The sequence below is a fragment of the Sus scrofa genome, chromosome 2, assembly GCF_054392235.1.
Source record: "Sus scrofa isolate SSC_HxYL_T2T_F1_AM1 chromosome 2, Sscrofa_HxYL_maternal_Yorkshire_Landrace_v2.0, whole genome shotgun sequence".
Taxonomy (NCBI): domain Eukaryota; kingdom Metazoa; phylum Chordata; class Mammalia; order Artiodactyla; family Suidae; genus Sus; species Sus scrofa.
Window position 1 is genome coordinate 12,310,730 of NC_139384.1, and position 12,069 is coordinate 12,322,798.

The 12,069-nt window shown below is 47.0% G+C and overlaps 1 protein-coding gene across 10 annotated transcripts in view; it reads right to left on the reverse strand.

Moving 5' to 3' along the window:
* Nucleotides 1–12,069, reverse strand: part of DTX4 (deltex E3 ubiquitin ligase 4) — a 38,843-nt gene that overhangs the window by 6,358 nt on the left and 20,416 nt on the right. For 9 of the 10 annotated variants that reach the window (XM_085011047.1, XM_085011042.1, XM_013994298.3 and 6 more), the window contains 4 exons: nt 10,758–10,819; nt 9,844–9,996; nt 7,182–7,343; nt 900–989 (listed from right to left, as the gene is read on the reverse strand). In XM_085011047.1, coding sequence (XP_084867173.1) covers nt 900–989; nt 7,182–7,343; nt 9,844–9,996; nt 10,758–10,819 — 467 coding nt within the window. Of the gene's footprint in view, nt 1–899; nt 2,776–6,614; nt 7,344–9,843; nt 9,997–10,757; nt 10,820–12,069 lie in introns of those variants that run through there. The other variant, XR_014836953.1, reaches the window with a different exon arrangement.

Here is a 12,069-nt window from a genome sequence, read left to right on the forward strand (position 1 = left end):
ACTCTCTCTTGGTCCTCTGCCCCGTTCCATGGGGCGAGGATGGACCACAGAAGGGCTGCTTCTTCAACCTGGATCACAGAATAGGAAGCCACATGAACGCTGACTCCCAGCAGCAACCAAGCCACAGCCACTAACAGGCAAAGTGTATGAGAAATAAACACTGATTGAAGGAAGCCACTGAGATCTGTTTGTTATGCAGCATGATTTAGGGAAAGCTAACAAAGACACACCTCTTCTCCAACAAAGCAACAGTTTGTTTGTTTGTTTTTTCCCTTTTGAGATGTGAGAAGATTTCAAAAAATCCAATGATCTTCTGGCCTTATCCACAGGAAAATGAGCATGAAATTCTAACTCTACTTTTAGAGTTCAGAGAACCACTGACACTTTACCAGGAACTGCTAGGAATGCAGAAACCCAGTGACTTTTCCCTCTGCTCTTTGGGGAAAAGTCAAAGGATTCATAAAAAAAATAAACAAATAAAAGCCTACAAATTAAGATCCCTGTCCCAAAGCTGTGCTTCATAAGCTTTAATGCACTGTCAGATCCCCTGGGATCTTGTTAAAGTGAAGTCAGTTCTAAGGTTCTGCATTTATGTTAAGCACCTAGGTATTGCCTCTGGTGCTGTCCCAGGATCTGCCCTTAAGCAGCAAAGTCCTAGAGGAAGGATGCTAAAATAGATGATTTACTGCTGGTAAAACCTAGGAAAGCAAAAAGTCAAAAGCCCAGCCTCCATCACCCTGTAAAAATAAAATTCGAATCACACCCACTCTTACCTCTAGTACACTCGAATATGACTTGGTTACATCTAGAGTGAAGAGGGACCCAGTTCCCTTTCGCATCACAGGGAGCAAACTTGGGGCCCTAACAGAGAAGCACATTCCCAACCCTACACTTCTTACCTTTCTCCCTTTCTCACTGTCTGGAAGGTAACAGTGTCGTGGGAAGCCTCGGGCACTGAAACTTTTCCCAGGATTTGGGTGTTCTGGCCCCTGAAAGCAGGGAAAAAAAAAAAAAAAAAAAGAACAAATGATATTTTTCCAAATGTTTCAGGCCAACATCAAAAAGTCCACACACAGTGAATGCTGGAGTGGGTGTGGCAAAAAGGTAACCCTCCTACACTGTTGGTGGGAATGTAAATTGGTATAACCGCTATGGAGAACAGTAGGGAGGTTCCTTAAAAAAACTGAAATTAGAATTACCACATGATCCAGCAATCCCACTCCTGGGCATCTATCCAGAGAAAGCCATAATTCGAAAAGATACATGTACCCCAATGTTCACTGCAGCACTATTTACAATACCCAAGACAAGGAAGCAACCTAAATGTCCATCCACAGAGTAATAGATAGAGAAGATGTGGTGCATATATACAATAGAATATTACACAGCCATTAAAAAGAACAAAATAACGCCACTTGTAATGATATGGATGGACCTAGAGATTATAATACTAAGTGAACGAATCAGACAGAAAAATATCATCTGATATTTCTTATATGTGGAACATAAAAAGATGATACAAATGAATTTATTTACAAAACAGAAACAGATTCACAGGCTTTGAAAACAAACTTATGCTTACCAAGGGGGAAAGGTCAGGCGAGGGATAAATTAGGAATTTGGAATGACAGATACACATTGCTATGGACAGAATAGATTTCAACAAGGCCTACTGTATAGCACAGGGAACTCTACTCAGTCTCCTGTAATAACTTATATGGGAAAAGACTCTGAAAAAGAATGGGTGTATGTGTATGTATAACTGAATCACCTTGCTCTACCCTAAAACTAATACAGCCTTGCAAATCAACTATACTCCAATGCAAAATAAAAATTAAAAAAAAAAAAAACCACCCCAAACTCAAAATATATCAGAAGGGGTGGGGGTGGGGTGTGCAGCTGGGAGTGAGTCAAATAAGGATGACAAGAATGATGGATGAAGAGTCTAGACAGGGAACAGAACCAAACAGCAGGGGGTATAGTGGTTTGACATATGCATTCTGGAATCCTTGGACCTGGACCTGGACCTGGACTGGGAGCTGCCACCTCCCAGCTATGTTATCCAGAGCTGCCCTCTCTTGGGGCGTTAATTCCCCATTCCTTAAATGAGGAAGATGTGGGGTTCTCACTTGTGGGAGGAAGAGGAATGTTAGGTGAGCTTGGTGCCTGCTATACACACGCAGGAACTCAGGAGCTGTTTATCCTTCTCCTCCTCCTCCTCATCTGTTTCCGGCTCTTTTGTTTTTTACAAAAGAGGAAAATTGCAGCCCCAGAGGTTAAACGACTTCCGTAATGTTAATGGCTTTGCCAAAACTTAAGCCCAGGTTTCCTGAAGCCCACACCAGACTTGTTAACCTCTAAACTACTCAGAATAACACCCGTGCTGCTGAGCACTGAGCCAAGAGCCGTCCATTTAGAATTATCTGAATGATTCTTGGGGATTTTCTCCTTTATCCTTCTGGGTGTTGGTCTGTTTTCTTGTTTAACAATTTGGATCGAAACACTCACGACAGAAAAATCTTATTTCATGATGTCATCACCTAATACCTCTATTTAAGCAAGTCATCTCAGGCCACCGGGTGGGAAAGAAACTGAAGCAGAAGAAGAATGTAGCCCCAAAGCAGAGTTCAGAATGGTCTACAGGCCTTTTTTTTTTCCTTTTTAGGGCCACACTTGCGACATACGGAAGTTTCCAGGCTAGGGGTCCAATCCGAGCTGCAGCTGCCTGACTACGCCACAGCCACAGCAATGCAGGATCCGAGCCGCATCTGTGACCTACACCACAGTTCACAGCAACGCTGGATCCTTAACCCACTGAACAAGGCCAGGGATCGAACCTGTATCCTCAGGGCTACTAGTTGGTTTCATTACCACCGAGCCACAATAGGAACTCCTACAGGCCTATTTGAAAAGCTCATGAAAAATGAGGGATTTCCTCCCAGTAGCAGGATGTATTTTCCCCCCCACACAAACGTTTCTCTATCATTTCTGAGCATCCCTGCCCCCCTCTGTTTGTGAAACCCTATTTTAAAATCCCTTCCAGAGGAAGCCAATACAATATTAAGAATTCCACGCAGTTGCTGGCTCAAGCTCTCCCACGGTAGATCAGTAAATGTATCCTGGCTGAATAAATGGACGAGCGAGTGAATGACAAAACTGCAAGAACGCATAGATTTTCCATTTTCTCTTATCAGGAATGCCAATTCCAAAATTGTTTAAAAACTATGTGATCTAAAAAATGTTTTTTTGGGTTTTTTTTTAATAGCATGGGTCAGGACCATTTACCACGTTGCAAACTGAATGGTATGATAGGTTCAATGGGGTCTCAAAGAAGGAAAGATCAGGGGGATGGAAAGAGGTAACAACGTCTTCTGGGAGACACAGGACCTGATGGTTCTGAATCTCATATTCACACAAAATCACATTTACAATGTGCTCACGGCCACGGCTGTTTCTAAGCCAGGCTGTCCAACCAAAGACCGATTCTGATCACGGCCCTGCCTGCTCCTCTCCTGCCTGGGACTTGTCCGTTGTGCAGCCAACACAGATGCCTGTCTGGCACCGGCCCAGCAAGGCTGTGTGCTCTCCGCACGCTGCGAAGCTGAGCAGTCACGACTCTTCCTAGCCCCACTTAGAGTTTTCCCCCCAGAGAATCATTCTCTGTAGTGAAGGCAGAGCTTAAAGGCTCTCAGGCCTCATCAAAGCCCAAGCCTGTGTGGTCCCTGCAGTCTCCAGGGATGGTCGTGGTACTGTGGATCCTGCTACTGAAACTTGGGGAAGGTCTGCGGAGGGGCTGTAAGGACAGTGCCCAGATGCATTGCCTTTGACACAAGCTCGGGTTTTCCTGGAGCAGCCAGGGCACCTACAGAGGCAGCAGGTGGGCACCACCATACCCTAGTGCAGGCTCTCTGTCCTTGCTCCTGGAGCCTGGGAAAAAAAGAGCCTCCTCCGAAGCAGTTGCCCCATCAGATCTTTGCCTACTTCTGTCTGTTCTACTTCCTATCAAGGCCACAGGCTGCTTCTCAGGACTCCCATATGTTCCTTCATGGCCCTATCTGTCCCCGGAAGCCCTAGAATCATTCCAGAAGTCTCTCTTGCTCCCACATCGAAACCCTATCTCCTTTGTCCAGGCCTCTTTTCCAGAAGCTGAATGTTTGCAGTGCTGCCTCCTAATTGGTCTATCAGGTCAGCCCTCACTCTTTGGCCAGACTGGCTTCCTCAAGCATAATTCCATTCACCCACGTTTCCATCATCCTAACCGCATGCCCAACAACCTTTAGGGACCCTCCCCAGCCTGGCACGGAAAGTCCACAGCCCTCGCCCTGGTGTTCAAGGCCTTCCCTGACCTGGCTACAACCTTCCTTCCCTGCCTGATCTTCCACATCCCTCATGCTCCCTCTCCCCCAACCCCCCTCCCCAACTTTGGCAAATCTTATTCCCAATTAAACTCTTCCTTATGGGCCCTCACAGGCCCACTTTCTCTCCTCTGCAACTCTGCTGTGTCCAACTAAAAATACATTCCTCCATTTCTTCGCGTCTTACCTCTACTAGGGAGCCCCCTGCCCCAGAAACTCTCCTCTGACCCTCCCAGACAGACAGAGCCCCTCTTCCTTACCATGGCAAGCAAGATACTCATGAATGATGGGGACCAGCTACCGAGCATCTTGGTCCTGTGCCTGGGACCCAGTGCATGCAGACAAACATGACTCCCCATTTTTACAAAACCCTTGCACATTGGGTTCCAGGCTGTGCAGATAAAGAAATGGTCAAGACCTGTAAAAGGTCAAGAGGTCAAGGTCCCAAATTCCCAGCTCAGGAGGAATCAGCCAGGAATTGGAACTCAAGTCCATCAGACTTTGAAGGCCTTGTGTTGCCTTTGTCTACATGGCCTCCCGTGGCTTTTTTTTTTTTTTTTTAATTGAAACCTGGATATTCTGAGTTATCATGTGATGAGACTGGGTCTTATTTAAACTTTTTTTTCCGTCTTTTTAGGGCCGCAGCACATGGAGGGTCTCAGGCTAGGGGTCAAATTGGAGCTTCAGCTGCCGGCCTACACCATAGTTCATGGCAACGCCGGATCCTTAACCCACCGATCAAGGCCAGGGATTGAACCCGAGTCCTCATGGAGACTAGTTGGGTTTGTTAACCACTGAGCCACAGTGGGAACTCCCCCACAGCTTCAATCAGTGGTGCACATCCGCTTTTACTCTATAGCTTAGTGATGTATATTTTTCCCTGCCTGGTTGGTAAATTCTTCAAAGAAGAACCACATTTTTTATTCAATTATTTTACAGGCTATTACATCTCCTTGTTTTATGCCTTCTTCATCCTACTAGAATGAGGACTTCACAGGAGCTAGGAGTGTCTGTGTAGCCACCATTGTTTCTCTAGCACCTGGAACATGCCTGGCCCACAGTCCACATTTGAAATGTGTTAAATAAAAGACAAAATGGAAGAAGGCAAAGAGGAAGGAGGAACGGAGAATAAACTAATAAATATTTGTTGAATAAATAAATCCAGTGAGCACCTCAGAATGTTTAGGAAAAGCTTCAATGAGTGAAGGAAGGGACACATTTGTACTTACTGCCAGGAAAATGGTTCAGTTTATTCCTTAGGACTGTTTTTCAAAGAATCAAAAGAGGAAAGAGGCGCCCACAAAAGTCAAGGAATATGTATCAAATTACAAATGCAAATACCATCTGTTAAAAAAATTCCGCCTCTAGAAAATTATTCTAAGGATACACTTCACATGCATGCAAAGTTATTCATTACAGCATTAGTTGTGCAGCAAAAGACTGGAAACAATTCATATGCCCATCAAATGGAGACTGTCGAATATAAATTATGGTGCATTTATACAAGGGATTATTATGCAAAGCTAAGAAAGAATGAGGAAGTTCTCTCTATACTGACATGGAAAGATCTACAGACCATATTGTTGGTTGAAAATGCAGGGTGCAGAACAATGAGTCTGACATGTCACCCTTTGTGTAAAGATGGGAGGAGTGGATGCAGTCTTTGTTGCAAATGCGCAAAGAAGCCAGAAAGGATACATAAGAAAAAGAGAACAGTGGTGGTTAATGGGGGAGGGTGAGTCCTGGTAGATGGAAGACCAGAGAGAGACGGAGATTTTTCAAAGCATAACACTGCTGCTATAACTCAGTGCTGTAACAAAATACCATCAACAGGGGGGCTTTGGAACTACAGAAGTGCATTTTTCATGGTTCTGGAGGCTGGGAAGTTCAAGACCCATGTGTGGGCGGATTCAGGATCTGGTGAGACACCACCACATAAAGTGTTTTGGTTTCATAGGTTCACAGCTGGAGAGGAATATGCCTCAGGATGAATTACAGCTGGAGTCTCACCTTCATCTAACTTAGATGATTCTTAGCTAAGACTGGACTTCGATTTTAAAGAGGATGCTGGAACGAGTTAAGACTTTGGGAACCATGGAGTTTCCGCTGGGGCTCGGTGGGTTAAGTACCTGACATAGTGTCTGGGAGGATGTGGGTTCAATCCCTGGCCTGGCTCAGTGGGTTAAGGATCCAGCGTTGCCACATGCTGTGGTGCAGGTCACAGATGCGGCTTAGATCCTGAGTTAGTGTGGCTCTGGCATAGGCCTTCAGCTGCAGCTCCAATTCGACCCCTAACCCAGGAACTTCCATATGCTGCAGGTGTGGCCCTACAAAGAAAAAGAGAAAAAAAGACTTTGGGGACCCATTGGGACAGAATAAATGTATTTTGTGTGCTGGAAAGACATGAATTTGGGGCAGCCTAGGGCGGAATTCTGTGGTTCAAAGTCTGGGTCCCTCCAGAATTAATATGTTGAAATCTAATCCCCAATACGATGGTATTAGGAGTTGGGGACCTTTGATAGGTGATAGGTTATGAAGGTGAAACTGTAATGAATGGGATTAGTGCCCTTAGAAAAGAGACAACAGAGAGCTCCCTCAGCCCTTCTGTTACATGAAGACACAGGAAGAAGACAGTCTACGAACCAGACACTGAATCTGCTGGCCCCTTGAACTTGAACTGCCCAGCCTCCAGAAGAGTGAGAAATAAACTTCTGTGGTTTAAGTCACCCAGTCTGTTCCAGCTGCCTGAATGGACTAAAAACAAGCATTCATCTGCAAACACTTACACCTAAGATGCAAAAGGTCGGTGGCTAAGGATGAGCTCACCTGAATGCCAGGGGGGATGCTGTAGATGATCCGGATGGTTTTGCAGTCCGGGTGGCCAGGCAGGGAGTGGGGGATGAGGTGGTACTCCATCTTCCCTGGAGGCTGGGTACCTGTCTTCACCCCATAAATGGTCTTACAGGTTGGACACTGCAAACTCCCATCCTGAAGCGATAGGGCCAGAACAACCAGTGTGGGAAACAGTTTTGGTAATGACCTTCCTTCCCCACCAACCTCCAAAAAGATAAAGGGCTGTGGTCGGGGGCAAAATACATCCAAATGAGCAATAGACCTTAATTGCCCCCCGCTGCCTGGCTACCGAGGCCACTGAAAGCTGAAGCTTTTCTCCAAAGTAACAGGAAGAAAATTCCACACCGGCCCCAGGCTCCATGCTAAGGGACACGTGAGAGAGACCCAGTCCTTGAGGAGACCAGGCCTCACCCTGCACGTCGGGGCTCTGTTGCGGTGGGGTGGGGAGGGGCAGGGAATTCTGGATACGGTGATGTGAGGGGCCCTGGTTTCACAGCAGGACCAGGTAAAGTGTCACCTGGAGGGGTGGGAGGAAAGCCTGGGAAGAGCCTGGACAGTCAAGCCTGTTCCCAGGCATGAAAGAAAGAGAGTGAGCAGAACAGCCTGAGTAGGCAGGGAACAACACGTGTAAAAAGTGCTGTCACGCAGCTGGGAACAGAGCTCTCCAGGACATCCCTATCTCCTCCGGCGAAGACTGGAATCCTCTGTGGGGCTATTTAAGGACATTTCGATTCAAGCTCTACTCATTTAAAGGAACAGCTTGTATTCAGGGCAATGGAGGTTACTCCATGTGATCAAAGGACGGGAATCCAAGGCCAGGTCTCTCTCTCTGCTCTGGCCTTCATTTGTTTCATGACCTTGGATGACTCACTCGGTTTTTCTCTGGGCCCTTTTCTCCCCTCTTCTGTGTAAAGAAAATAGAAAATGCGTGCTTCAAAGTATTAGCATAAAAGAGAACAAAGTATGGCCTCTTCAACATTTTGGAAGCACCATGGAAATAAATGCAAAGGTACTAGACTATTCTTTTTGCTTTTTAGGGCTGCACCCACAGCATATGGAGGTTCCCAGGGTAGGAGTCGAATAGGAGCCGCAACTGCTGGCCTACTTTGCCCCAGCAATGCAGAATCCGAGCCGTGTCTTCAACCTACACCGCAGCTCATGGCAACGCCGTCCTTAACCCACTGAGTGAGGCCAGGGATTGAACCTACTACCTCATGGCTCCTAGTTGGATTCATTTCCACTGCACTGCAATGGGAACTCCTAGACTATTCTTGTATACAGTTATCAAAAAGGCAGGAAATTGATTAGCATCAAGGGTAGGAAAATGAGCATCGTCCATCAATGACTGAGCTCTCTGAGGGAGTTCCCACTGTGGCACAGCGGGTTAAGGATCTGGTGTTGCTGTAGCAACAGTGTAGGTTGCAGCTGTGGCTCAGATTCAAATCCCTGGTCCAGAAACTTTCATATGCTGTGGCTGTGGTCAAAATAATAATAATAATAGTACTAGTAGTAGTAATAATAATAACACAGACAGAGAAAAATTCCAATACTGGCACTTTGGGAATTTCAATCACAGGGCTACATTAGGATGAGGGAAAATAAATATGGCCATAATACAAAGCAAATATCAATTCGAATAGCAATGCTGGTAGCACGCTGTAAAGTAGGGATTGTTGTATCTCCACATTCCAGATGGAAAATGAAATCTCAGGTTGAAAATCTTGCCCAAGGTCATTTGGCCACTAAGCCAGGGTTTGATCTTGGAGCTGCTGTCTCTACTCTTTCCCACAGCAAGAGAAGCACAGAGCAGCCCCTGAAGGCCAGGCCTTTTTTTTTTTTTTTTTTTTCTGGATGAAGAAGAGGTTGGGGGATATCACCAAAGTCTCAGACTCTGATGCAATCCAAGCTGGGACTGGAGAAACGAGCAGAACTCAAATTCACACAGATGCAGAGTGAGGGTTATTCCAGGCATGGGAGAGAATGTGAGAAACGTCAATAGCTTGGAAAACACTCAGGCATCGTAAGGAGAGTTATTCTCTAAGGACACTCACTCCCAGGTTCCTGGAAACCAGCTCGAATGGGGGAAGACCACTCCACTGCCATCAGGGGACAAGACAAGCATCACAAACAGCCTTCCTCTCCTCCAACAGTGGGGTCCCAAGGGACTACCAGGTATACGTTGACAAACTCTTTAGGGCTTTCGAAGGGGCAGTCAGAGGTGGTTTGAAATTGTCCAAAGAAAGTGAATTATCACTGAACATCACCAGCCCTGGGAGAAGCAAGGGATATTGGGAAACCCATTCATCCTGGTATGAACGAACTCTCCCCGGCGGCCCATCCTCCTGGATCCCGCCTCTCAGAACACTCAGGGACAGAAGGCTACACCGCTCAGGCCACCACCCAGTGTGGACACTGGAGGGACTTGGGTAGCATAGCCCAAAAGGAAGGTAAAGACAGATTTTGCTAATGTAGTAATTTGGTGGAAAACTGACCCTTCTGAGAACAACCAAGATCATCACTCCTGCTGCCCTGGGTGCCTCGAATTGCCTGGTGCAACTCCAATAAGGCCTCTGTGGTCTTCCCCCCACCAGAGCCCGCATGGGCAGCAGCAGCAGCCCTACAGGTTGGCACTAACCTTGTTGCCATTGTTGTACATGGCAACCAGGCAGTAGATGTGGTAGATGTGGCCGCATCTGGACAGTTTTCCCACCAGGTCAGGCTTGACTGTCGGCTGCAGGCCCTTGTAGCCCGAGGGGGCTGTGAGGCGCTCCATACAGATGGTGCAATCCTGGGGGTGGGAGGGGACAGAGCAAAGAAGTCATCCGCTCTCGGGCAGCCTGGGAGGCCAAAGCAGCAGCACTGTGGTTCCCACACGGTCTCAGGGTCCGGTGAGCTGGTACTGCTCACCTTCCAGAAAGCCCCCAAACCAGGGTAGATGTGTCTTTGGGAATTTAAATATAGTTTTGTCTTGCTCTGCACAACAGTGGAACTCCTAAAATAATCCCTGGCAGTGGTGTGTGTTAATTTAGGCTAGCCGAGAAAATGATAAACTCCTTGGGGGCTGTGAGTGTCCTTCCTTGGTATCCTTCGGTGGCCCGTGGAGGGAACAAACACTTGGCGATAGACCCACTGATAAGCTTTATAAGTGGAGCATTCGTGGGTTGTTGTTGTTGTTTGCTTTTTAGGGCCTCACCAGTGGCATGTGTGAGGTTCCTGGGCCAGGGGTCCAATTGGAGCTGCAGCTGCCTGTCTACGCCACAGCTCACAGCAACTGGGACTAGATACCAGTAGTATCCCCAAAATCACTTCTGGTTGAAAACCACTGATGGACATCAAAACCCTTTTAAAGTCCATTCCCATAGCTTATCATACTGTTTTCCTTTAATTCAGACTTTCCCGTGAAGGCAGTTTAGAATCAGCTTTTCACTGCACAGGGGAGGTGGGAGAGGTGAAGCTGCAGCTGTCACTCAGGACCACAAACCTGGGAGCCTAGGGGATGCTTGCGGATGACGGAGAAGGTGAACCTTGCCCAGCCGCCCCTGCACTCACCTCGTCTGGTGGATGCCGAACTTTCTGCAGATACTTCTTCAGCACTTCTTCCGGGGTTTTCCCTGTGGGGACACTGTGATCAGTGGGCCACCAAGACAGAGATGAGGGGTCAAAGAGCCTTGTCAAGCTGGACATGCCAGAGAGACGGGAGTTACTAGCCAGGCTCAAAGGCAAGGAATTCATTTCTCAATGGGATTTAAGATTTGAGAGGGAGCACGGGGGTAGAAGGTGGACAGAGGACGTCTGAGGAGGTGGGAGACACTCACATCTGCCTTTATCTCCTTCAGTCACTTCCTTGACACCCCCTCGCTTATTTTCAACAAATCCACTTTTTCTTTTTTTTGGCCGCACCCCCAGCATGTGAAAGTTCCCGGGCCAGGGATGGAACCCACGCCACAGCAGTGAACCCAGCTGCTGCGGTGACAACGCCAGATCCTTAACCAACTGTGCCACAAGGGAACGCCAACAAATTCACTTTTTAACTGACATAGGTTGAGTGAGTTTCTCTTCCACATCAGCAAAGAGCCTGGACCTGCCCAAACAATGCAATGAGAGAACAGAAGTAAAAGCACTCTGTAAACTGTTACACATTTAAAGACATTAGGTAGCTATGGCATTTTTTTTTTTTTTTTTTTTTTTTTTTACAATGTGCTAAGTACTGTCTGGGTGTGTAATGTGGTGTCCAAGTGCCATAAGCACTTTTTTGGCAAACCGGGAACTTATGACCACAGCTTCAAGACGGTCTTTCTCGGCTGTTGATGGTGCGGTCACTGCCAGCAGAGGTAGTCCAGCAGTGAAAGGGAAGCATCCTCACAGGTGCATTGCTTCTGGATTGTTTTCCAGGACTGGACCCCAAGAGGCAGTCTAGCCTAAAGGCAGGGGATGGGAAGTTTCTGTTGTGGTGCAGCGGAAACATATCCGACTAGTAACCATGAAGTTGCAAGTTCAATCCCTGACCTAGCTCAGTGGGTTAAGCATCTGGCGTTGCCGTGAGCTGTGGTGTAGGTCACAGAGGTGGCTGGGATCCTGCGTTGCTTCGGCTGTGGTGTAGGCCGGCAGCTGTAGCTCAGATTCGACCCCTAGCCTGGGAACTTCCATATGCCACATGTGCAGCCCTAAAAAGATAAATAAATAAATAAATAAAGGAAGGCAATGGGAAGATATAGCCTCACAAAGAGACATCGAAGAAAAAAGTCTCAGTGCCTCCTTGGGCGACTCTCTTAAGTTTCTCTAAGCTTCCGTTTTCTCACCTAGAAAATGGGCATGAGCAATACCACCTACTCAGAGGGTTGTTTGACAATGAGATTTATTA